The sequence below is a fragment of the Amphiura filiformis genome, chromosome 1 (genome assembly GCF_039555335.1).
Source record: "Amphiura filiformis chromosome 1, Afil_fr2py, whole genome shotgun sequence".
Classification (NCBI taxonomy): domain Eukaryota; kingdom Metazoa; phylum Echinodermata; class Ophiuroidea; order Amphilepidida; family Amphiuridae; genus Amphiura; species Amphiura filiformis.
This window is the reverse complement of record NC_092628.1, coordinates 47,439,043-47,466,719: the sequence shown is the minus strand read 5'-3', so window position 1 is coordinate 47,466,719 and position 27,677 is coordinate 47,439,043. Positions and strand designations below refer to the sequence as shown.

Sequence of the window (27,677 nt, the reverse complement as noted above, 5' to 3'; positions counted from 1 at the left end):
TTTCAGATGGAAGATATGGATTTTCCCCCAAAACACCAAAAAAATTTAGGTCTTTTGGGAAAAAATCCATATCTTCAATATGAAAGGTCAAAATTTTCAATTGATCGTCGGCTTTTCCTCCCAGCTACATACACTTCGAGGACTGCTATATATCAAAAATGTGAAAAATATCAAATTTTAATAATTTGTCATAAAATTTGTATTATATCTCGAATTGCAAAAAATGAAAATTATTTGATATCAGAAAGACATTCTTCGTATTCAGAATGCAATTCGATATGTCTGATGTTCTCTCATGTCCCACAAAAAATACTGTCGAAACGCTCATTCCAGATCCCATAATATCAGGCGTAACATTGTTTAAAAGCAATTGTGATTTTGACGTAAGAAACCAGTGACTTGCTCTATTAAAGCAAGTTATATAACCGTGCATCATTACATATTAACATCTTCATTGGCAACAGAGTCAACATAAATATCAAAATCACAACAAACAACAATATCAAATCAAAATTCACTGTCTTTAAATCAATTTTAATAACCGGCTGATGCCAGGTATCATCTTGTCAATAATATGATGTCATCAGAAAGGACTATCACACGATTGTAGCCAAGATATCATCAGAACATCTGGTGACAACGTTCCAGGTGATCAAAAATAGTGTAGTGTTCAAGTTAAAGTTCTTTAACTTTAACACGGGTAAAGAACACAAAATACCACAAGGATAACCACTGCGCATGCATGAATCCCAGGTGATGCGATGCCACAATCACCCTAAGTGCTATATGCTCACAAAATTGCTGGCCATGCCATCGAAACCCCTGTGGCTACCGGTTGGTGATCGTGCTTGGCACGCAAGGGGTCTATAAGGTTCTAATCTCGGGGATACCAAGTGACTTCTTTGTTCATCTTCTCTCTTTTTTCATTTCTTCTTTATCTTCCCAAAGCAAAAAGCAAAATACAGTGTTAGGGTTAATCAATTTAGACCAGACTGTGCAACATACTGCTCAATATGTGACGTGTCATGTCAAAAGGAGACACTTTTGGGCAGGTAATCAATTTTGAGGTTTTTACACATCTTAAATATAGAGATATTTTGTTCCATAACACTGTTTTCCCCAATGAAATCGGACATTCCTAAGCGAAGATAATGAGTTCGTAAGTTATGGTATTATAAAATTGGAAATTGAGATATCGGCCTATAAAAATATAATTGACCATGCTGAGAGTAGGAATTACCTTGAAAAATGTCCCAAAAAATACAAGATGACAGTTATATTCTGGTCTGAAACTATCAGATAATATTTTAAACATTAATAACATCACAAATTCGCAACAAACCCAAATTGTGAAAAAATCACCCCAGGCAGAATTTTGGCTATTTCTCCATTTACAATCCTGCCCAAAAGTGTATCCTTTTGACATGACACGTCACATATATTCTCAAACACAGTAACGACTTACCTGCGGGTGAACACAGTTCAGGAAGATCTGCCATAATTGACAGTAACGACTTACCTGCGGGTGAACACAGTTCAGGAAGATCTGCCATAATTGACAGTAACGACTTACCTGCGGGTGAACACAGTTCAGGAAGATCTGCCATAATTGACAGTAACGACTTACCTGCGGGTGAACACAGTTCAGGAAGATCTGCCATAATTGACAGTGACGACTTACCTGCGGGTGAACACAGTTCAGGAAGATCTGCCATAATTGACAGTAACGACTTACCTGCAGGTGAACACAGTTCAGGAAGATCTGCCATAATTGACAGTGACGACTTACCTGCGGGTGAACACAGTTCAGGAAGATCTGCCATAATTGACAGTAACGACTTACCTGCGGGTGAACAAAGTTCAGGAAGATCTGCCATAATTGACAGTAACGACTTACCTGCGGGTGAACACAGTTCAGGAAGATCTGCCATAATTGACAGTAACGACTTACCTGCGGGTGAACACAGTTCAGGAAGATCTGCCATAATTGACAGTAACGACTTACCTGCAGGTGAACACAGTTCAGGAAGATCTGCCATAATTGACAGTAACGACTTACCTGCGGGTGAACACAGTTCAGGAAGATCTGCCATAATTGACAGTAACGACTTACCTGCGGGTGAACACAGTTCAGGAAGATCTGCCATAATTGACAGTAACGACTTACCTGCGGGTGAACACAGTTCAGGAAGATCTGCCATAATTGACAGTGACGACTTACCTGCAGGTGAACACAGTTCAGGAAGATCTGCCATAATTGACAGTAACGACTTACCTGCGGGTGAACACAGTTCAGGAAGATCTGCCATAATTGACAGTAACGACTTACCTGCGGGTGAACACAGTTCAGGAAGATCTGCCATAATTGACAGTAACGACTTACCTGCAGGTGAACACAGTTCAGGAAGATCTGCCATAATTGACAGTAACGACTTACCTGCGGGTGAACACAGTTCAGGAAGATCTGCCATAATTGACAGTAACGACTTACCTGCGGGTGAACACAGTTCAGGAAGATCTGCCATAATTGACAGTAACGACTTACCTGCGGGTGAACACAGTTCAGGAAGATCTGCCATAATTGACAGTAACGACTTACCTGCGGGTGAACACAGTTCAGGAAGATCTGCCATAATTGACAGTAACGACTTACCTGCGGGTGAACACAGTTCAGGAAGATCTGCCATAATTGACAGTGACGACTTACCTGCGGGTGAACACAGTTCAGGAAGATCTGCCATAATTGACAGTAACGACTTACCTGCGGGTGAACACAGTTCAGGAAGATCTGCCATAATTGACAGTAACGACTTACCTGCGGGTGAACACAGTTCAGGAAGATCTGCCATAATTGACAGTGACGACTTACCTGCGGGTGAACACAGTTCAGGAAGATCTGCCATAATTGACAGTAACGACTTACCTGCGGGTGAACACAGTTCAGGAAGATCTGCCATAATTGACAATGTTGTTGAAATCAGCGTACTCGCTTCATCTGATAACCCTGCATTTTTGTAACTCTGTATGGTGGCCATAGATACAGCTGGGTTGAGTGTTGGCATCTGTCGTACCAGGATACATAGGCACACTTCCAGCACAGCAAAGACAACAGATTTCCCTGGGACAATGCTGCCACTCTCTCCACCTTCTCCAAAAACAGATTCTTTTCCTCCTTTCCTTTCTCGTTTACTTTCTATATGGTGGTAAAAAATATAGAGAAAAATTTTGACGTATAATACTATAATATAAACCAGGCATGAGAATGGCTTTTTTGAAAACTGCCTGAAAATGTGTATGAATTCAGCCTTTATAGAGCCAAAACAGGATGAAAAAAAAAATGTGTAAATTTGGCCAACAAAACTACCTGAATTCAGGCATAAGCCTGAAAAATCTCATGCCTGAACACAGGGACAAAATCAAAGTCCTTTTTTTCAGTTTTAAGAAGAATTGTCACAAGACAAATAAAGCCACGGACTTGGAAATCAAGTATCTCTCTCAAATGATATTTCTATGTACATGTTTTGCTAAAGTGTTTGTTTATTTGCAGTTAACCGATGTGCATGTATGGACCAGGAGTACATCCCAATACCTCCAATCAGATGAACATATAAAAAAGTCTGCATTTTAATTTCAGAATATGTTGCCATTCTATGCAATCACTTACCATACTGCTGTCTCTGTTTGTTCAGCTTCTCATCCATAGCTTTGATACTCTGTTTAGTTGCCATGACAACCTGCTGATGGGTGCACAGTGTCTCTCGGGTCAACAATACTCTGTGCATGACATTCAACAGCTCCACAGTGAGGATGGGGTCCGCCGATAGCTTGCTACGTGGCCAGGGGCCTTCTAGTAATGTGTCTATGGCTTGCAGACAGAAGGAGACACTTTGGAGTGGTTCTGTTGAACGCTGAGATGATAAGGACTCTACACAGATACCTGTGTGAGAAAAACAACAGTGTTAAATGTTATTCTTTATGACCTTGGGTGACAAAATAAAATCCTGTTTTCCAGGCCCAACCAACCGACCGACCCAGAATTTGATTCAAGTGTAAAATGCATAAATTTGGAGTTGACCTTTCTGGGCTTGACAGTTTCCATTTTAACATCATGCTACATCCCAAATACTTGGGGAAGTTTTTATTTGCTATTTCTTACAGGGTTCCTGCACCTTGAAGCCTTTAAAATTCAAGGACTTTCAAGGTCCCAAAGCATGATTTTCAATGACTTACCACTACACAAAAATCATAATTCGGCTCTCCATGCAGCACATATTAACATAAGTGACAGCTCCTCTCCACTCTCCAAATTTGGTCAAAATTATATGTTAGGTGAAATTCCAATTTTCAAGGACTTTCAAGGACCTTGTGCAAATTTCCAGGACTTTCAAGGCCTTAAAAATGTGATTTCAAATTCAAGGACTTTCAAGGACATTCAAGGACTGAGGGAACCCTGTTCTTAACATTAAAATACACCATATGTCCCATTATTAACCTTGCCATGCTGGTGAAAATCATGTGCGTCACACTGAATTGCCAACTCTGCCTACTATGATGATTGAAATGAATTGGCACAGCACAGCTGCATGTGTCAAAACACTCAAACCAAAAGATTGCATTTGTTGACGGCTGTAACACACTACCAAATCTGCTTATGGCTTGCACACATTTTTCGACACTAATCACTGCACGCTATGGTGATATATCGAACAAAAGTAAGTTTAAACTTACCAAATATTAAATGAAAATAATCCGATTTGAGCTCCTCCGGTGGTTTACTATGAGTTGTCGGCATCTTCATTCCCAGCATACCCGGAAGAGTCGGTCCGCTTGACGCCAACCCTCCGTAAAGACCTTCCTCATTCCTTTCAATTATTGCAAACCCACCATTGTTCAACCAAAGCGCTGCTGCGTACACGATAGGTGACCACGCTTTCTGATAATGAGGTTTTGTCGTTTCCATGGCCTCTGGATTATAGAAAGCGCCCCCTTCTGACGGTAACTGACTGTGGAATTCGGCAGGTAAGGCAAGTAACGCATGGTCTCTGAGAGCGGCTAGCCAGTATAGACTGAGCACACCAAGTTCATCTTGGACAAGATTGAGTAGACTATCTCTAGGCCGTTCCTCTTCGTACTCATCTCCGTTGCTGATGGGTGGAGCAAGATGCTGTTGCATAGCAACTATATACACCTGAAAAAAATTGCACCACACAATTTGATTAAGGCACTGGTAAGTTGTGTAGAGGGCAAATTTAAGTGACATTTTTAGCAGTTTACATTTTTAGCAGTTTGTAACAGTTCTACATGTATTCAATATCAGGGGTTATTCTTTTAGCAAATCTTAAGACTTTGTGAAGTCTCAGTGTCTGTACCATGCCATTTTTTCAGATAACTGAATGATTTGTATTAGCAACTTAAACAGCCGTTTAAAAATGGCTGGTTCCAATAAATTTACCAACCTCTGCAACAAGTAAATGAGATGGTTGATATTAATTATATATTTCATACACAGATATTGCTCTCCTGTTTGGCAAAAACAACAGCAAATTGGGCAATCCCATTTGAAATCCACACTACCCTGTGTAAAATTTTGGAAAAATATGGTCCACAGGGGGAGTATGAATTTTAAATGGAATTAGCACATTAGGCAGCTCCATTTGAAACTCACCCTCCCTCATTGGAAGATTCAGGTTAAATCTTTCTCAGAGGGTGTATGAAATTCAAATGGAGCTGCCTAATGTGCTAATTCCATTTAAAATTCATCCTCCCTGTGGAAGTTATTTCCAAATTCTTCCACAGTGGTAGTGTGGATTTCAAATGGAATGGCCAGATTTGACTTTTTTAATGTAGGATAGCTAAGGAGCAATCCCAAGTACTCACCTCAGCCCAGGCTTTAATCACGGCCAATTTTTCCATGGTGGAGGCACTTTCACTGTACAGTTGTACAGGGGCACCCCTGCCTACTTTGAGCTTAGCTAGGGATGATACTAATAATTGATGTACTCTTCTGAGATCATTGAGGTCATGAGCTACTCCGCTTCCAACCCATGCACTTGATACCTGTACGAAAGACAAGGCAAAGAGTTATTTACAATGCTAGTAATACAAGACACAATCGAAAATAGACGGAAATTTTGGTTGTTGAAATGTTAGCTGGCAGTCATTCTTTTGCTATAGTTTTTTTGTTTTTGTTTTAAACTTGAGTTGATATTGAGCAATTGCCACTGCTCTGCATACTAGCCATAGGCATCAACATGAAAAGTTTTGAGATATTTTCTCAAAATATCAAGAGCTATCTCAAGAATCACTGAACCAATACTAGGCTTGTTTTTACTCATTTTAATGCATTTTTCATGCAGACTACAAATATCTGGAATTTTGCAATTAAAAAAAAATGTTTTGAAATTTGTTGTCTGCAGTCGATACTTGGGTAGAGAGAGTTAATCATTCGGTATCATCAGTGCTTACTTTTGTATTAAAATCCAAAAAGCTTACAAATCTGACTTGCCCAAGGGTTTATCGTAGCTCACACTGAGATTTACAATGCTGACCTGTGAAATTTAACCTATACTGTCCTGTAATTTTGACAATTAATGTAGCTGGACATTATAGCCTATGTCAATGAAAGCAATCATATGTGACCGTACGCGGCGAATGAGCCGTAAATTCCTCCCCCGCTCAATAGTTATTTTAATCTTCCTGAATCCTGTCAAAATATACATCATAAGCATTAAAATGGCATATCATTTGACTTCAAACGATATCCAGAAGTGGGGTTATGGTTTGTTAAACTTTGCTCCTTCAACAAAATGGTATCTTCTTTCGTTTCTACATGTGTCTCTTTTTCCACATTGCTGGCAATAAATATCAAACAGTCATAATTGGCGGTCATTTTAAATCATTCCCAGGTTCAAGTATACAAAATACAATGCCTGGTAACCCACCACTTGAACAGGTTTTAGCCAAAGCAAACAAAGACCAGAGCTATTAAAAATTCTATACCCATCCAAGGTAGAAGCTTATTATCCACTTCAACAATATGATTATTGATTGGTGTTTGACTACCAAAATGAGATAGATGTCGCGCCAGATTGGGTTACCGATGAATACAACCGTCATGCACATTTTACACTGTAACTCAGAATACAATTTAGGGAATTTACAGCTCATTTGTGCTGTACGGTCACATATATGTTTTGGTCTAGCCAAGTCTGACATACTTACAGAAGGTGCAGCTGGCACAGAGCTTTGGACAACTGTTTCTGTTGCATTATTTTTATTTCCTTTGAGCCTTTTCAGTTTTCGAAAACCAAAATCTTCAAAAAAGAACTGTATGATCTTTTTCTTACCTGACATGCCATGGCAGTGACATCTGATGGTGTGTCTTGCGAGAAAGCAGGACGCAATGCTGCACCGACCTGTGTGAAACAATTGGATGGGTAAAATGGCTTAGTAATGGTGCCAGTCTTTGCTCTGAAAACACATACTTGGACAATCCCCACTACAAAGTATACACACAAGCTTTTGACGGACTGTTTCAGTTGCATTTATATATGAAATTTGAAAGCAAGTGATTGACTCTCCAGATTGAGACTAGATGAGGGTGTTCAATGGCCAAGTGTTCCATTTTGTAGAATTCACAATGAATGATTTTATTGGTTATGCAGAGTGATAAATAACTCTTTCACAACATTCGAAATAAGCCCTATCGCACACCAAAATTTGCCACCCATTTGTCTTCTAAATGGGGAGTATGGATTTCAACTTAAACAGCCCATTAATTATGATTGAAATCTTATACACACATCCATTTTATATAAATGAATCTTATTTTCTTTTACACATCAGTACTGTTGAACTTTGAACATTGTTTTTTTTTTACTAGGCCATATAAAATTAATGTTTTGGTTCTCATCCAGAGGATTTTTATGAGTTGATGAGGGAGTGAGGTTTTTTTTTCAATGTAAAATTAGCATTGTAATTAGTTTTCGGTCTTTTCCAACAGTGTTCAAGGAAAGGAGGAGGCCCCATTTTTTTAAATATGAGATTCTGAAGGATAAATCCCCTAGAGTACCACAAAAATTCTTGGAAGTGATTTTAAATTTATGTATATGTATACAGTTTTCCTAAAGTATTCCGAAGCCTAAAAATTTAGAAAAATCTATAAAAAAATCTGACAAATCCCAGAAATTGAGGAGGGAGGAGACGAGAACCAAAACATTAATTTTATACGGCCTTAACAATGATTCATTTACTCTATCAAACATATTGAAACTTTAAGGTGGTACTTCACCCCCTGATAAATTTTGTGTCTAAGTTAAGAAATGAGGTACATTCTAGCAGTACCTCTTTTCTTATCATAAGTAACATATCGCTTGTCTTGAGTCACTGAAATTCCAGTGTAGTAACTGGATTCCTTGCCCCTATAATATACATAACTTTTGTTACCAGTGTGTTATTATTTTTGAGAAAAATGCAAAATAGTCACAAATTTATCAAGGGGTGTAGTACCACCTTAAAGCAGCTCCCTAATTTGTTTACCTGAGCTTGATATTGTTCCATTATATAATGTCCAGGAAACTCTGGTTCAGGTACTCTTGCAAACTTGTTGATGATGTCTTGCAGAAGCTGGAGACCTGCTTTGCGAAGCTGTGTGCTTTCTGAGGTTGCTGCTATGAAGGCTGTACGTACCAGGTCAGACAGGTGCAGTACTAGATAGTTATCTGGTGAAAAGAATGGGGGAAAAATCTCATGAGCATGAAATTTGTGAGAGTAAATTCTCACTTTAAAGGTCCGTAACCCGATCGACAGCATCATCCCCCCGATTTTTTTCATTGTTGATGAGATTTTGGTATCACATAATAGATACTATTTTTCTCATTACTATCCTGAAATTTGACGCTCCAAGTCGATGTATTTCAGGAGAAATCATGAAACACAGCGGTTTTTACAGGTTACCAGTTTGTAAATACTAAAAATTACTCCGAATTCTGGGGCAGGGAATTATGAGCGATCATCAGTCTTCTCAACAGCTACTTTGGTTCGCGTCATACACATTCTGTGAAAAAGCGAACCACACTAACTGCTGAGGAGACTGTGCGCCGTATTTAATTATAAAACTTCCACGCTTCACGTAGTGGGCTGTTTAGCGCATTTGTACCGGAAGGTTTTTTCTCTCCATTTTTAACCCAAACTTTTTTATATTCATTTGAAATGTACATATTGCAAGGGAAATATATTTTGTTTCCTTTTTTTCTGAAACGATACGAAAAAAAAAAATTTCCGTTCAATACGGGCCGGGCATTGTACGTCATACGAACGCGAATTGTTGTTGTTGCTTGCCTGCCCAGAATGCAATTCATGTATACCAAGGTATTGGATTGCAAATTTGGCTATTTATTCACATATTTGATATTATTATGTAATTTTCAAGACAATCCATATCCAAAACCAATAGGGTTACCCCCCTTTAAGTCATGTTCAAAGGTGGGACTTCAACATGTCCGCAGGACATAATCACTTTAATACCAATTTGTGGATAGCTCAAAAAGTAAGAAATTTAAACATCTTATTTTGGTTTAAAATGGACAGAAACCTTTCCTGACAATTATTACTAATATTTCAGCATTTTGAGTAAGGAATAACAAAATTAAAAGTTGATGGAAATTGTACATTATGGCTTTAAAAGTGTAAGTACCAATCATGCAGTGACCTTGATTGAGAACTCTTGAGTACCATAATAGTTGTCTCGCATCTAGAAACCCCATTAATTAGGCCATGCACTTCTTGTCACATGCAAGAATTCAGGGCTTCAACTTCAATTTTCTTTTACTCATGTGGCCACTTCTGATTTCTTAACGTAAATATTACGAAAATCGAAAACTGCATTATTATTGAAGCTCACCTCCTCCTGTTTTCAGTCTCATCTCCCTAGCCATTGCCAGGTCAAAGTGCACTGTATTCCCATCACACACTTGTATCACCCGCCTCACACTCTCTGCGGCAAATACTCTTGTTGGCCATCTTGGAGGAACTGTAAAAAAGAGCAAATATTGTTATAATGTATTGTTCAAATAGTAAAGTGTTGGTTGCTAGTATTCTTCATCATTAGGGTTTCATTCAAAATTAGACCATGTCGATGTGTTGCATTGGGGAAACAAGAGTTGGACCGAATTTAACTATTTTTATCATTATAAAACTGGTATGGCATTTGAAGACAAAATCTCAAGAGACAGCTGACTTTGGTACAGATGACCTATGACCTAAGCCGTAAATATTTCTATCAGTGGTTATTGCTGTAACTCTTTTATTACCAAGACAAAAGAATGTTTTGTTCTGATACCCATTTACAATAGTATTAACAACCACCTCAATACCATTTTCATTCATTCTGCTAACAATTTAGACACTCTGTTAATTAACACATAATGGGAAAGCTCTTTGCTGAGTGGCCAAGTTGGTCAAAAACTGATTATCAAAATTTGCATGTACTTCTTGGAAACTATTGATACAAATAGATATAATGATTACATGTAACTTCTTAAAAATCAAAACTTTAATAATAACAAGGCTCTCACCTGCAGGGTGTGTGACTATTTTCTCTCCAGTTGCAAATTGTACAACATCTGAATCCTCCTCTTCTTTTTCATCATCTTTGTCCTTCCCTCCCTCCTTTTTAGGACTGCCTGCCTCTGAAATATAATAAATGGCATGACAATTAATAAAATGTCTCATTTACAGAAAGACCAAGAGACAGATGGACATACCAACCAGGGGTGTCTATTTTTTCAGAATATCTAAATTATTTCCTCACTCGACCGCACCGTGGCCACATTCTTCCCCAGATGTTTCCCAAACCTGAATCCCACAGAAAGGACCCAAAAGGGAAAATGTTACGTAATTCTGTAATTCATAAGCTGGGGAGTGCTATGCTAATGCTATACCCATGGTTCTTCCCTAAATGACCAGTTCACCTACCCTATGGAGCAGCCACTGCCAGCCAGTAGACTTTCTATTACATTCCAAAAATATCCTCATATCCCACATGCTCCAGTTAGATTTTTCTTCCCCCAAATAGTTATTTTAATCTTCCTGAATCCTGTTTGAATTTCTTTTATTTTCTCTTTCTCTCTCTCTCTCTCTCTTGTTCCTCTTGTTCTCTCTCTCTCTCTAAAACACAAAATTCTTCCCCAACAGGGTAAAATACTTAAATATTCCCTCCCCCTTGGGATGAATAATGGAAGAATAGACATCCCTGATACCAACACACACATGTATGCTTAGAGAGGCATCCAGTGGCTCCTCTGAGGTTCTTGCATGATCTTTTTTGACAATGGCAACCTGTATCGCTGCTCATGAAGCATGTATGAATTAAAGACCCATTCAGTGATCCCAACAAAAGTCATTCAAATTGTCATTTGGTACTTATGAAATGAAAAATTTGGCAAAAAACAAAGAAAACAGCAGTATTGACAAAGTTGGAACCCCATTCAAATACATATAGCTAATTTATATACTGTCAGTATATAAATTACAGATCCATGTAAATTGCCTTATTTTGTGTTATGGCTTTCGGCTGAACAACTAGCAGGCTATGTTAACACATTTATGATAATGACAAAGGTACCAAAATCTGAATTTTGATAATTTTTATGATCGTCCGGATGAGCAAATCACTGAATGGGCCTTTAAGGTGTATGGACAGACAGACCAAGAGCCAGACACATTAGGTGATTAACTTACCAGTGGATGCTGCCAGTACAGCTTTACATAGTGAGAGCCACCTAGCAAGGTCCTCTCCTGCTAATTCATGCAGCATACTTATCAGAGTGTCATGGATATTGGTTCTCAGTTTATCATCTGTTTCCATATCCAACATGCTAAACAGCATACCCTCCAAACCAGTTTCTGTATCAAAAGAAAAAAATGACATGTTAAAACATCAAGGAACATTAAAGAATAAAGCAATATTAGCCTAACAATAGATATACACGCTTTGTAATACCTCATACAATACTACTGACTGCATTGTATACTGCTATTTTGAGTTCATTTGTCAAGACCAAATGAAAAACTTACATTTTTCTACTGATAGTTTCGCCAGAAACCTTCTGGCTTTCTCGAAGGATTGATGTTATTAATCCATGTGCTTGGAGCAGGAACCTTGACTGAATGTTTTGATTTTCCCGGAAGTAAGTTTTTCATTTGGTCTTGACAAATAAACTCAAAATAGCTGATTAATTAACAGACTTGATGAACCTCTTCCATTACATGGCATTGCATACTGTGTAGCTGGGCTGAGGTACTTTTGTTTTTCGAGTGAATATTGAACTACAAAATAGGCAGATGGGTATATTAAAAGAAATATAAAGTTGAACAAATTTGCTCAAAATGCTTTAATTGGTTATTATCCAATCTTATAAACATTTAGCAGAGCACTATTACAGACACTTAGGGATTCAATAATGTTTTGCCATTATTCATCACCGTTTAACAACGATGCGTCCGTGTCGTCTGCCTGGTTTCAACACCAAAAACAAGCTATAAAGATCGTCTATTTCACTTGATTATTTCATGAGAAATGTCTGTTAGTCATTGCCACTCAAACTTTAAAAAAGATCTGTGATTTCTCTGTTGATATCAGCAATAAATTTACAGAATAAAACAGCATGTTTAGCCTCTACCTCCAAAATACTGAATTCAACATGTAAGCGTGTATACGCGCACAAGTTCCAGACATGATAAATTTTATGCCATCACGCTTAACTTGTATGTGCGCTTCCGTTAACTTGCGTTTGGATATATGCTACTGGAAAAGTGTGGATTCATTACTGATTAACAATGTTTTATACAAAAGTATAAGAGTTGTTGATTTATGAAGTTCTAAGTTACGAAAGTATATATGTGACCGTCCACCACGAAACACTCGTAAAGTCGGCCCCTGGTCAATTTTGTTTTCATCCGTGTTTAGAAAATATATATCATAAGCTTTACAATGATATATCATTTGACTTCAAACGATATCTAGAAGTTATGGCTTGTTAAACTTTGCTCCTTCAGTAAAAGGGTACATTATTTTGGTGCTACATTATTTCTCTTTTTCCACATTGCTGGTATTAAATATCAAATGGTCATAATTGGCGGTCACTTCAAATCATCGCCAAGTCAACAAGGTTCAGTAATGTCCTCTCATTGTTAATTGTTGGTTAACCCACCACTTGAATAGGATTTTAACAAACAAAGACTAGAGCTATTTACTAATTCTATACATAAGTATAAGCTTATTATCCTCTTCAACAATAGGATTAAAGATTGGTGTTTGACTGACACTAAAATGAGAAACATGTAGCACAAACTTGAGGTGCATATGAATACAACCTTTATACACATTTTGCATTGTAACTCGAAATACAATTTGCCAACTTTACGAGCGGTTTGTGATGAACGGTCACGTATATCAAATATGGTGTCCGTTTTGCTTATTTTTGTTTAATGCAACATAAAGACAACCCACTGTAGAAATTGAACTGTGCAAACAATGAACTATTCTAGTTGAAATCCATACACCCCCTATGGAATACATGGCATTAATATCCCACACAGGGGGGTGTAGATTTCAAATGTAGTCACCCATTCAAGTAACTCCATATGAAATCCACACTCCCTGTGTGGTAGACCAAGGTCATGTCTTCCATATGGGGTGTATGGATTTCAACTGAAATAGCCCAATGAAGGCTCACCTGTTATCACAAGATTTTCTGTTGTGCCAACATTCTTATTATCCTTGCTATCTGATGCTAATGTCATGGCGTATTCACTCACTTCCCTGGCTTCACGTTGTGATAGCTGTCGTAAACATGCTACGGATGCACGCCGCAGGAGTAGATGAGGTGATCTGAGTGCAAACTGTAAAGGCGGGAAATAACATGGACAATTCTTCAAATATTACAAAATGACAAGTGAAAGATAAGTTGCAAAATTACAAGAACTGGTTTGTCGCAAGTGAAATAGAACTCGACTTTCACTGACTAATGTTGGCTCGTCAATGAGGGCAATAGCATATGTGTACATCCATATCAAAAGGATGCACTTGTCAGCTGCTACATGTGCCACTTTTTACATAATAGCTAGAAAAAAAAAAAAGAAAAAAAAGACTCATCTCAAGTGGAGGTCATTTCAAATCTCCCCCAAGTCACATGGTTTAGAAATACAGAGAACATATTGTATAGCAACCAATCACTGCTGGTAACAATAATATGACACAATCTGGTCCATGGAGTCCAATGGCGACACATTTGAAATGGAGATAAAGACAATAAAATACATACGAAAATACACATCACAAAACTTTGGAACCAAGAATGCTAGACATTTGGTGTTTTCATTATATGTTGGCCTTATGTTTATATAAGGTAATAATTACAGTAACTCAATTTTCAAAAATGTCTCCTTTGGCCTCCATGGACCAGATCATGCCCAATGCTTGTGGTGTTGCAACTTCGAAATACAACATTGGATCCACCATAAAATAAAAAACAGAGTATGTTGCTCAAAGACTTTTAATCACATAAAGTTATTGTTTCTAGTGGTTTTGATAGCATCTGTGCTTATCATTTAAGTTGGTGCATGATGGAAATCAATCATATTTTTTGATACAACTTCTAATTATACACACAGACAGAAAACTTACACATAGATGTGGTACTAGACTGGACAAGTTGACATGTCTGGGTGCAAACATATGGAGTTGCTGTAAACAGGCAATAGCTTCCGCTCCAACAACTGAGTCTGTGTGATCCTGCATGATGGCACAGGCTACTAGACATGAAGTCCTTGCTGTGGCTGTGTTACCACGGTTACCTACATTCAGAGGAAATTGGACAAATAATATGGTAATACTAATAAGTTTGGCAAAAATAGGTTAAGTAAGCCGAGAAACTTGCAAAAATTATTTTGTTCTTCTCAAATTCCGAAAGTAACATTCAACTCTTAGAACACATATCATATCAACTTGTAGCTCAAAACTGTATGATAAGAACTTATACAGTTTGTCCACTCTGAAGTACAAAGTGACAAAGCGTGTATACAGTGCGTAAACAGTGCGCAGTGCTGCGTCTCTGCTGCGAATATGCGCGCCTTCAAAGTCGGCACAATGTGTGCGTCCGCGTCTGTACTTTGTACTTCAGAGTAGACTGACTGTAGACACATTACACTGGTGAACTTCCACAGAACAACATCACTTACACATAGGGCTGTTGTCATGCAAGTAGAACTTACATTGTCGACAATTGGCAAATCTCAAGATCCGATGTCGACAAGTTGTTGACAAAGCAATACATCAGTAAAGTCAAGATATTAAGTTCAGAGACCACATTGTGCGTCGTTTATTTACACTGAAATATTACCATATACCACATATACGCATCATCAATATATTGCGATTTTAATGGAAAGATAATCTGCACCACTGACGAATAAAATAGAAGACTGATGCCGTTATTTAATGGCAAATAATGGTGTTGTTAAGCATTTCTTAAGCTTATCTCTAATATTTTAATGACTGTTTTGTGTTGACAATTGTTCCATGCTTGTCGACAATCGGGAAAATTGCTTTGACAACAGCCCTATTTACAATTCAGAGTTTCCCACAAGCGTTAAAAAACGGCATTGGTGGTGATACATTTAGTACTTAGGACAAGCCAGGATAGGAATGTTCTGCCATGACAAAACTGCTTTACATCTTCCCAATATTTGTGCCTACGATCTCTTACCTTGGAGCTCTGGTCCTAATGTTGTGATCAGTGCCGCCAGACACCTTCCCAAACATTGATGTACCTCAACATTGGAAGGAGGTACACTTAGCAGTAATGTTAACACTAGTGATAGGGTTGGTTCCACATAGGATCTGAACATGGGACCTCCTGAGTCAGCTATCAAGGCAAGGGCATGCAATGCCCACATCTGAAAATCAAACATGGCACCAAAAAGTTTAGAAAAATCAGGGGGCAGAGCATAAAAATAACCTACAATTATCAGAGTGTAACTATATATCCGGAATTGTATTCACTGTTTGAATCATAACAAATTGAAATGCATTCATAACCGCATGAATATATGCGATGTGTGTAATTCAATCACACAATCACAGATAATAATTTTAAAATACCAGGACACAAATGCAGGTTATTGAAAAAGTATAATGGCCGCGTCTTGTGACGTAGCTAAAGGAATGCTTTAAAATGACAGTGTTGCATAACGTGTAATGCATCTGAACAATTTATGCAGGTCCTGGCTGCTATATTTGGACACGCATGATTGCGTGCTAGTGTGATTGGTTGCTAGCCGTATATCCCTAATTGGCTATTCGAAAACAAAAGATACAGTTAAAATTGTATATTGTTTTCAAATTTAAAAGAAGAAAATGTTATGCAAATTGAATCAAAACAGTGAAAAGTGACGTTATAAATGAGGTTAATGACTTTGCATCAGTTATGTTTCGGGTATTGAGAAATATTTAAACATTGTGCTTTGAACCTCAGAATATCCCTCAGTTCCAAAACACAATGTTTAGATATTTCACAATACCCTCAAAACAACTGATGTGCAATCATTAACCTCTAAACAAGTGACAGCACTTCATTTACTGCACATTGTGAATCCGCCTACAACAACCAACCACTGACTATGTAAAATGTTTTTGCCAGATTCAGAAATTCCAAATTATAGAGTCACATGGTTATTGGGCTATTCAGTTGAAATCCATACACCCCCTATGGAAGACATGACCTTAACCTTCCACACAGGGAGAATTTCAAAATGGAATTACCTGATTCCATTTGAAATCTACACCCCATATATGGGAGATAAAAATCATGTTTTCCATAGGGGGTGTATGAATTACAATTGGCATAGCCCATTATGTACACCTGTCATCTTGCTATAGTGCTGTAAAATGGCACATGAAATTTGTTGTCTGCATCACATACTGTTGTATCTCAAAAAGCTGCCTTGTGTGATTTTTATTATCATTGTTGTATTTTATACTGTTATTATCTATTTCAGCATGGTTCTTTCTTTCATGAATGGACATTGTAATATTGTGATAATACCTCTAAATTGATATATGAAGATAATTCTATAGTGCATCTCATCACAATTAGATGACAATAATAAAAAATCCACAAAAGGCAGCCTTTTGAGATATCACAATATGTGAAGCAGACGACGAATTGTATTTTTATCTTTGTCTCATGTTTTTTTTAATAAGGTCATTAATCAAATCAAATGAAACCACATACCTGTACTGTTGGTGAATTTGAATCCTGTGCTAATGCTAACAAAATACTGACACTGGTATTGAGATGCTGGCCTGCACCCATGCCACCAACGTATCTGTGTAGACATCCTAATGCCAATGAGTTGCCTGTACGGGAGACTACATCCCTGGCTGTCTTCAGTCTGCAGAGATAGATTCAGGGATATTATCATTAATCTACACCATAAAGTTCTGCACAAGGATTTAATGCAGTGAATTTGCGATGAGATGAACCTATGCCATGGGGTCACAACTCCATTTTGGGTTACGAGTTCAAAACATGGGATCACAAGACTTCCAAGGAGGAGTCACGACATGTGACACAATTTTGGCACAAGGTTGTGAGTGATAAACCAATTTATTTCTGCAGATAGGAAAGGAGCCTATGCTAGGATTCTAGCTCATAGCATTTTATAAAAGCTTACCTATCAAAACATGTCTGTGCTGTTTGTGCAATAAAGGAGCTATCTCCTCCAACTTGAGCCATTCTGCCCAGTGCTTCTCCTGCTGCACAGCGTAGGATAGAATTCTGGTTGGTCAGTGCACTCTGTCATGATCAAAAAGAAAAAGAAAAAAAAGACATATCAAGTATGTTGGGAACAAAATTGGTAATTCCAGTTGAAATCCATAAACCCCTATGGAAGACATGGCCTTAATCATCCAAAAAAGAGAGTATTGATTTCAAATGGAGTCACCCAATTTGAAATACCCACTCCCTGTTTGGAACACTTAAGGTCGTGTCTTGCATGTGGGGCATAGGGATTTCAACTGGTATAACCCAATCGGAAGTAGTGTTATCCAAGTAATAATTCTCAATATGTGATGCAATCAATCAAACCAAAATACACTGAATGTCACTCATATTCAAATGTTTGACTTTCAAAATGGTTAAATTATGCATTTTACTTTAGGGCCCATACCTATTTACCTGTCCAAAGCCTTCCCTAGCCAAGCTGCAGCTTCCTGCAGCTTATTGCAGCCACAATGCCTCCAGCTTCTATTGAATAAGGATTCCCCAGTCAAGCTGGGGAAAACTTTAGGTAAAGCCCTAAATGCTATACTTTACTGAAAGTGCCATCACAACTGAATCGTTTTCCCACTCTGATATGAACACACAAAATCAAAGGAATACACAACAAATCTCAAAGGAAATATTTCTGACCAATTTGATGCAACATAATAATTATCATGTCCATGGTACAGGGGTGTGAGAGGCCACAGACCAAAAAAGAGGAAAATTACTAAAAATGCTGAAAAAGAACGTAAAATCAGGGTAAAAACACCTAGGCTGAAAATAAAAGAAAACATAAATTTTGGCAACAAAAAAAGAGGAAATCAGCTAAAAAGAGGAACTCTCACACCCCTGATGGTAACACATACTTTTTCTATTCATGTATAATCAAATTATATGGGCCTACTTTTTCATTTCACCAACTTGAGTACACAATAACAATAATACCTGTTCAGAAAAATATATAATGGCATTATAGTTTCTTAAATCTATCCACGAGGGTGTCGACTGCAGACGACAAGTTTCAAATTTTTTTATTCACAAATTTTATAATTATAAATTATCATGACCATATTTGGAATTAGCATGCAAAATGCATTAAAATGAGTACAAACAAGCCTAGTATTGATGCAGTGGTTTTTTAAGGTAGCTCTTGGATATTTTGAGAAATGGACTTTTCATGTTGAAGCCTATGGCCACCAAGCAAAGCATCAAATGAGCTGCCGTCTGCTCATCAGAAATTCTCATTGACATAATAACAAAACTTACCATAATGAGACTGTTAGCTGCTGCCCTGACGCTGGCATTCTTTAATCTTCTCTTGGTATCTGCCAATCCCTACAAACAAAATTCAAATCAACATTTTGAAATTCTTTCAAACAAACATAATTTTTGTTATTTTAAGAATTGCATGATAAAAATGGCTTTTGCGCAAATAGCAAATTTGATAGAAACTGAGATAACATGATCAGGGAAGGGTAAACAAACACAAAAAACAACAAATTATCTTTTGGGATAAATAATAAATGTTTATCTTCTCTACACCATGACATCAATTTTTTGCTGTACATCACTTCATAGGTAGATAGTGCGCTTTCCTACGTTTGAGGAACTTATTAGCAAAGATATGATGATTTGCAGTGCACTGCATCTTACAGAGTATAACCACCTCAACTTATACGATGCTATACATGTAATGCCTGAAGATTGCACCTTTTATAACGAGAGAACATGGCATTTGTTACCTTGGAGGTTTTATTTTCGTATGCAGCAAGTAGTATTTCTTACCTTAAGGGCACTGAGCACCGCTGTGAAGACATTTATCTGTACTGCTTGTTGTCTAGCCGATTTGGCTGATTTGATGCATTCTGAGAAGTGTTCAAAGATTTTCAGGCAATGTTTGTCAGCGACGTGTGGTACTACAACACCAAAGAGGGCCACAGAAGCATCAATGACTGCAACACCTAAAGGCAAAGGGCCTGGTACATGTTCACTCTGCAAAAATAAAGGTACACAATGTGATTTCACTTACACATAAGTTGGCTTCTGATGACATGGTAGGATACATACGCACATATATTGATTTGATATCAACTTTCAGATGAGATCACATGCAGGAAACCATTTCACTGGTATCTGTTATGTCACTGGGGGAGCACAAGACACTGTATTGATGACATCCCAACAAGATTTTGATTTTTAAACAGTATTCTAGAATGGCCTATGTGTTAAATTAACAAGTGCACAAGTCTTGAAAGCCTAACAAAATTGACCAAATAATTTCCAAGTTCTAATGTAGAATACATTGTACTTGACACATTAAGTACTTCTGACATCAAAACAGTACTTCTGACATCAAATCATTTTTGGATCCTCTTGTATATGGAGCTTGTATTTGGACTCAAATGCAGAAGCCTTTGACATGGTTAAAGTTTGGGACAGAGAAAACCAATCACAAAAATATCTTACTTTGGTAAAGGGAAGATTTTTTAAAACTTATCTAAGTTGGATAAACATTCAAATATATCCACTTCAGAAGATTCAAGAGATTAATTAGTTGCGCCAAGTCTTTACATTCATGCATACCTTCTTTATTTCCCAATACAACGAGGATGGATCATGTTCTAGCGCCCCCGACCCTGACGCACTATTTGGTTGCAGCTGAAGCTCCACCGATTTATGATCTGTATCTGTTATCCACGTCTGTAAGATGATGGCATCGTTATCGTGACACAGAGATCGTAAAAGAGATGTTGTTGTGTTGGCTGGGTTATCAGTCAAGGTGAATTCAGCTACCAACTCGCGTAATAATGCAATAAAGCTCCCTGTGATGGACAAGATAGAAAAATTGGTATCAAATGGTTACAATAAGTCTCATACTTAATGGTAGGTGGTCAAATTGCATCACATTTGATACCTTACATGGAAAACCAACACCCAAATATTCTTTATCTTATTCCAAATTTTGAATGTACTCCACTTCTCTTGCAGCATAGCATAATAAAAGGAAATACAGTATTCTCTGATTGACACCTCCTCTACATCAACACCCCCATATTTTTTCAAGGAAAAAGTGACTGAAATGTAGAAATTTGTGGGCCATAGCATGTACCTGTAACCATACAAAAATGTTATCAGGTTGGTGCAAAGCAGCATCATAATTTGGAAAAAGTGCTTAGTTAGCAATATCGAATTTGCGCCAGTAAATCAACAAAAAGAGATTGCATTTAGTATTAAAAACAACTGGAAGGCTACACTGCTTCAAAAACAATAAGTTTCAATATACTCTTTCAGGGACTGTCTTTTGGAATTTGCAGAAGAGCATTGAATAGCTTTTCTGGAGCCTTCTAGGACAGCTGTTTGGAGCATCTACAAAAGAATGTAAGGAGAGAATCATCAACTAAGGAGAGCTAAAAATCACTCTGCTATATCAGATTTAAAAAGAGCAGTAGAGAGTGATTGCTCTCGCTCTCCTTAAAAGGCAGTCCCTGCTCTTTACTTGTAAATCAGACGTTAATTTGATCCAATAAAGTTACCATTGTACTTGCCTTCATAAGCTGTTGGTGGAATGAGTCTGAGAACTTCATACAGTCTTAATCTAACCATCGCAGCACAAGCTTTGAGATGAGCACCACAGGATTTAATTACTGTATGAATCCTGAAAACAAATAAAACGCATATATTTATACAAAGTTACTCACCAGATCATGCTGCCAACTTTAGTCTTACTATACATCAAAAATTCAAATTTTGCACTCACTTAAGATAGCTTAAAGACAAAAGTGCCTCAATTAATAAGCCCTACAGCTTCCAAATCTTTGGGCTTGGTCATAAATTCTGGTTTCAGAAGTCTCTGAAGTTTGAGCAAATCAATTACAACAACAAACTTCAAATATTGTGCATTTAAAAGTGGTGCTGTGAGTTGCGGCTCATTCGCTAACTCATCAGTCATATTACAATGTTGATTACTACAGATATACCCAAACCCTAAAAAATTTAGTTTTACTTATTATAGAGAATCTACCACGTCAGCTTTACTGGACTTCATCAACCTAATTGTCCACAACACACCCACACCCATGCATTTACCCTCAACCAAGCATCCCCACCCTCACTTGCATGTGTGTGTCAAAACATCCCCAGTTGACAGACAACAAATTTCATATAGTTCACACAAAAATGAGACCATTTACAGGCCAACTCAGGATAGTACTCCCTATACACTTTCTATATGTTTTAATACACACACAGACCCAGTTGCATAGCTTTAAAGTACTAAATAGGACCAGGGATATCCCAGTTTGAATGTGTATCCCCGATTATAAGCAAATTTGTCTCATTCATGTCCCCGGTTGAGTAGGGAAAACAAGTGCACACTTACTCTGCTAACATTGCCATAGCACACTCCAATGGGGTCATCAACCTTCTGATAACATCATCTGTGACTAACTCTGGACAGTGGCGAACAAAACTCTGCATGGCTGAAAGAAGATCAACAACATGAAATATAGTTTAAACAAAAATACTCACAAATTAGAATTAACACAGCAGATAAGAATTTAGTTCATTCATGCAAGACCATCTCAGTGAACGGCTCTTTTCAGGGGCCCCCAAAACTTTAACATTAGCAGATAGGCAAGGTCTGCTTGTTCTCTGACAAGGGGCAGTCTTCAGTGAACAGCACTTTACAGAGCCATTAGTAGGCAAGGGAAATGGCCTACATGTCTCATTCTTAGGTACTTTGTCCTGAAGAAGTCGGAGCTACATGTACTCCCGACGGAAGCTTGACAGTTCCAAACTTGTCCGACGGAGAACCAGCTAAAAACTTGCTTATTGTTAAGACCATCTTCTTCAGTGAAGATGTCTTAGATCCAAATAGCTCTTCACATTGCATTACCTTTTAATCAGCACTACCTACACACCTTTCGAATACCTCCCTCCCATACATCAAGACAGACACTTACCACACAAAGCTCCAGCTCTTCCTTCCAATGCAACCTGCCATGTAAAAGCATCCCCTCTCGCTTTCTCAGAGTCCAATTCCTTAGATGATCTTGGGAAGGTATTTCTCCATAGCAACAGTAACCTAGGCAGATGATTCCTCACAACAGGTGCTCCTGAAACAAAATGATGGCAATTATTTTCCACATCCATTTGATGATTTAAGAATTCTGGAGACGTGTATTATTTATCACTTTATAATAATCTGATTTTGCAGTATTTGATCATCAAACTTGGTAGTTAATCATCAGTTTCTTGCTGATGATGTCAACCTTCAGAAACTTGATTACATTTTCCCCGATGAACATTTGAGGGACATGTGTAGAAGTCTCTGGATAAAGGTAGTAGAAAAATGTATCTCCATTATGTTATATTTAGGTGCATTAGTAATATCATGCCGATTAGGTTACTCAAGATATGTGTACACATCCATATCAAAACGATGCACTTGTTGGCTGCTACAATGTGTCTCATTTCACATAATAGCTAGGAATAAATACCAGACTCATATCAAGTGTAGGTCACTTCAAATCATCCCCAAGTCAAATTGTATAAGGAATGCTCTCTGTATTCCTAAACCATGCGACCTGGGATGATTTGAAGTGACCTCCACTTCGAAGATGAGTCTGGTTTTTATTCCTAACTATTATGTGAAATGAAACACATGTAGCAGCCGACAAGTGCATCATTTTGATATGGACGTACACATATGGTCTGTATTTGTGACTTATTTCTTTAAACAGTCGTACAGCTCACTGTAAATATGGATATCACAGTATCATAACGGTCACCTTGACAAGCATTTCAAAATTCTATATTAAAAAAAAAATTCTCATTCCGCATTAGGTTTTCTAATTTTTTTAAATATAGCTTTAGCTGTTGTATGTATAATTATCTGGAATATTCATAAGTTCGCTCATGCATGGAGCACGCATTAACTGTCCATGAAATCACTTATGCATATCACATGGAATCATTCACAAACCAGCTAATGGAGATAGGTCTCTCTGTCGCTGAGCCATCAAAGTGAGATCATAATTTACAATTTCATTGGCTAAAATACACAATATCACATCGCATTGCCTGCCTTTTGTAACAGTGCATCTATCAGCAATTACGTATGAAGGTTACTACTGGTGAAGGCATCTAAACTAATCTGGTACCAACAATAGTCACATTCAACATAAATGAATCCGTAGGCAATGGCGCATATAAATACTTGTTGTTATAAATACACTCTCTCACTCACCTAATGTCATAATGCCACCAAGTATCAACCAACTAGCCTGTGTGCGATGTAATGACATGCGACTATTCTGTGATGCTGTCCTCAACAAGTCCTCTGCTATGCTGAATACAGCCTGGATAAGAAATCAAATTAGAAATAAATGAAACTGATGCAACCTTTTTGGCCAATTGGGCTATTTCAGTTTAAATCCATACACCCCCTATGGAAGACATGACCTTAATCTCCCACACAGGGAGTGTAGATTTGAAATGGAATCACCCATTCAGGTAACCCCATTTGAAATTCACACTCCCTGTGTGGAAGATTAAGGTCACATCTTCCATATGGGGGTGTATGGATTTCAACATGAATAGCTCATTATTAAATAAACATTGTAACTAATTCTTGCTGCAAGAAATTGTGACCTATTGGGCTATTCCAGTTGAAACCCATACACTCCCTATGGAAGACATGACCTTAATCGTCCACACAGTGAGTGTGAATTTCAAATGGGTTTACCTTAATTGGTGACTCCATTTGAAATCTACACCCCCTGTGTGGGAGATTAAGGTCATGTATTCCAAAGGGGGCATATGAATTTCAGCTGGAATAGGCTTTTTTTCTCCTGATCTTGAGTGTTGTGTGAATACATCTCATCAATTTTTAATGTAGGAATTTGGATACAAATCTCTATAGTCCGTCTCATCTCAAGTTGAGAGTAACACCATCTTGGATTTTGCATTGGTGGATTTGAATCACTGCATTTTCGCAGTTGCGTCGCTAGCGTGTGGACAAATCGCACTTCTACGCGTGTGTATACGCCCCTCAGGCTGGTGCACGCAATTCAAATCCACCACTGTAAAATCCTACATGGCGTTACTCTCAACTTGAGACGAGACAGACTACAGTCAAAATCACTCATCTTTGTCTATTTGCTATTCATTATTCTTCCCATTGAACTCACCTTTCCTTTGGCATGTGGTATCCCCAGTGGGCAATTCCTAACACCACCTAATAATGCAGCGATAGCAAAGCTATATCCAGACACCGCCTCTCTTGAGCTCTTAAAACTTGTCATCCTCTCCATGCATCTGTCCAGGAGCGGTGTCAGTTGAGACGGTAGCGCCACCGTGATGCAGCGCAGACACCATGATGCGGCGAGGCGAGCTGCTGGGCTGGGATGCAGGAGGACTGATACTACCACATCACATATGTCTGTGTAACAAAGGGAGTGGATGATGATAAGTATGCATAATTTTTACACATAATTTGAAGTTGACATATTACAAATACAAAATATATTGACATGTTTATGGAATTTAAGCACTTGTTATTTTATGAGTTACTGAGTGTTGTGATACATCATGATTGCTCCAATGACATTCTTCATTCCAATAATCCAATGTTGGAACTTTGTCGTCATTTTGCTTTTGAATGCTTAGTATTACCTACTTGGTGTTAAAGAATGCAAGCATGGGATGGGAAAGATGAAGATATTTGGCGGCAAATTTGAAATTGAGACGGAGTAAAAAACGATAAAATACATAAGAAAATAGACATCACAAAACTTCATAACTTTAGAACCAAGTATGCTAAAGCTTTGGTGTTTGCAGTATATGATAGCCTAATGTTTGTATAAGGTAATAATTATAGTAACTCAATTTTCAAAAATGCCTCCTTTGGCCTCCATGGACCAGATCATGTCACATTTTAGTATATCAGCGCATGACAATCATTGAAGATCTTTCAAATACACCTGGCTGCAACCGTCAGCTTTACTTAGCCCACTTTTACTTCACTTGGATATATTTTTACACAATTGCATAGGTCTTGATTGAAGCTTTACAAGCTAAAATTCAAACAAGGATTGGTAATATACTTACTTAATGCTGGTTCTGTGACAAGTGGCATAGCACATGTAGTTAAGGCCTTCACAAGACTGCCAAGTTCCTGTAGCGCACAAATCAGCACGTGTTGACTCTGGGCTACTTCTGTTGCAGGTCCACGACTATCTACATCTGACGGATCACCTACAAAAGAATACAAGACAACACTTGAGATTTTCAAAATTCATTTAATTAATGGTGGTACCCTCTAAAAATGACAGTTGTGATATTGGCTGGAGAGCTACCATTCCTATAGCCGATAACAAACAATAAAACACTACCTTAGTCCACACATACAAATCTGCATCACACTCAAGTACAGAATGAAGCAAGCTAGTCACTTGTAGCAGCAACATGGATCATATTCTTTTTTGACTGGAGAGAAATAAATCTTTTACTTGGGGATGCTCAACATCACAACATGTGTCAGATTATCAGTTTTATGCTTAAGCTTCCAAGAGTAAAGTGATCCTTACTAAAGTTTGTTCGGCTTTTATTACGCGGATATTATTCGGATTTTACTTCGCGCGTCAATAAAGTCCCAACCACAGAATTAGAGAAGGAGAACCGGGACTCCCTATACCGCCACATACAATCGCGCCGTCAGCTATGGGGAGAAAATTGGGGGTATTCGGGTCCGAGACGAACGAAAACAATTCTGCGTCTCATCTGAAGCGTCTTGGTACTCGCGTGCAGATCGCATTGAGTGCGTCTCACAAATACGCCCTTCATCCATGTCGCGCTTGCATGACAACGAATGCCTCAAGCGCATTCCGAGGGAAACCGAATACCCCCAATTTTTGCTCCATGCCTGTATCAAGATGGCGGTCGAGTCCTGGTTCTCTGGTTTTAAATTCTGTGGTCCCAACTCACACTCACATAAGCGTGCGCCGGTCACGTATTACGCAATGCACAACTTGCGTAAGCATTGCGCCCAACCAGGTACATGTCATTCTATATCAATACACGGTGTTGTGAGTCTTATTTTTTCCACCTTATATAAACCGAACAAAATTTAGATAAAGATTGGTATTATTTTGCTGAAGCAGTTATTAAAATTAAAAACCAGAATTCCTTCTTACAAGATTCGCATACGTAAAGCGTCCAGCAAGAAATAACGCAGTGACACTGATTGACAGCTCACACAATGGGCTATTCCAGTTAAAATCCATGCACCCCTATGGAAGACATGACATTAATCTCCCGCACAGAGAGTGTATATTTCAAATGGAGTCGCCCATTCAGGTAACCCCATTTGAAACTTACACTCCCTGTGTGGAACATTAAGTCATGTCTTCCACAGAGGGTGCATGTATTTCAAATGCCTGATCTGCCAAGCCCACCTTGGTCTGGGGCGGACATTTTAAAAATGAATTTAGAAGAGCAGCAACGACATCACTTGCATTACATTCCAGATGTTAAATCTACATCATATGCAAAATTTGAGCAAATTCGCACGAGTCCATTTTATTTTAGGGCCATTTGTCTATAACTGGTCTTTACATGTAGCCCTATGGAGAGAGTGCTCGTTGAGGGCGCTTATAGCCCCCATTTTAGGTAAAAAAATTTGATTTAAAAAAAAGCGGACTCGTATGAATTTTCTAAAAATTTCAGAGTATGTAGTATGAACATATAGAAATATAATCAAGTAGTTGCCCTACCTGCTCTTCAAAAAAAAAATAAAAAGTCCTATACCTCAATGATAATGAAACCTAGGTGAGCCCCACCAAGATGGCAAAT

The 27,677-nt window shown here is 38.1% G+C and overlaps 1 protein-coding gene across 1 annotated transcript in view; it reads right to left on the bottom strand.

The window, feature by feature from the left end:
• LOC140148028 (HEAT repeat-containing protein 5B-like) overlaps positions 1-27,677 on the bottom strand; it is a 123,920-nt gene that overhangs the window by 5,506 nt on the left and 90,737 nt on the right. The window contains exons 9-31 of the mRNA XM_072169866.1: positions 25,935-26,081; positions 25,016-25,266; positions 24,073-24,184; positions 22,787-22,939; positions 22,204-22,303; positions 21,367-21,480; positions 20,409-20,643; positions 19,611-19,817; positions 19,092-19,160; positions 17,737-17,858; positions 17,295-17,454; positions 15,768-15,957; positions 14,687-14,856; positions 13,737-13,902; positions 11,740-11,904; positions 10,575-10,688; positions 9,902-10,030; positions 8,539-8,720; positions 7,347-7,415; positions 5,878-6,057; positions 4,729-5,188; positions 3,665-3,937; positions 2,924-3,193 (exon numbers count right to left, since the gene is read on the bottom strand). Of these exons, the coding sequence (XP_072025967.1) occupies positions 2,924-3,193; positions 3,665-3,937; positions 4,729-5,188; positions 5,878-6,057; positions 7,347-7,415; positions 8,539-8,720; positions 9,902-10,030; positions 10,575-10,688; positions 11,740-11,904; positions 13,737-13,902; positions 14,687-14,856; positions 15,768-15,957; positions 17,295-17,454; positions 17,737-17,858; positions 19,092-19,160; positions 19,611-19,817; positions 20,409-20,643; positions 21,367-21,480; positions 22,204-22,303; positions 22,787-22,939; positions 24,073-24,184; positions 25,016-25,266; positions 25,935-26,081 (4,038 nt within the window). The remainder of the gene's footprint in view (positions 1-2,923; positions 3,194-3,664; positions 3,938-4,728; positions 5,189-5,877; positions 6,058-7,346; positions 7,416-8,538; positions 8,721-9,901; positions 10,031-10,574; positions 10,689-11,739; positions 11,905-13,736; positions 13,903-14,686; positions 14,857-15,767; positions 15,958-17,294; positions 17,455-17,736; positions 17,859-19,091; positions 19,161-19,610; positions 19,818-20,408; positions 20,644-21,366; positions 21,481-22,203; positions 22,304-22,786; positions 22,940-24,072; positions 24,185-25,015; positions 25,267-25,934; positions 26,082-27,677) is intronic.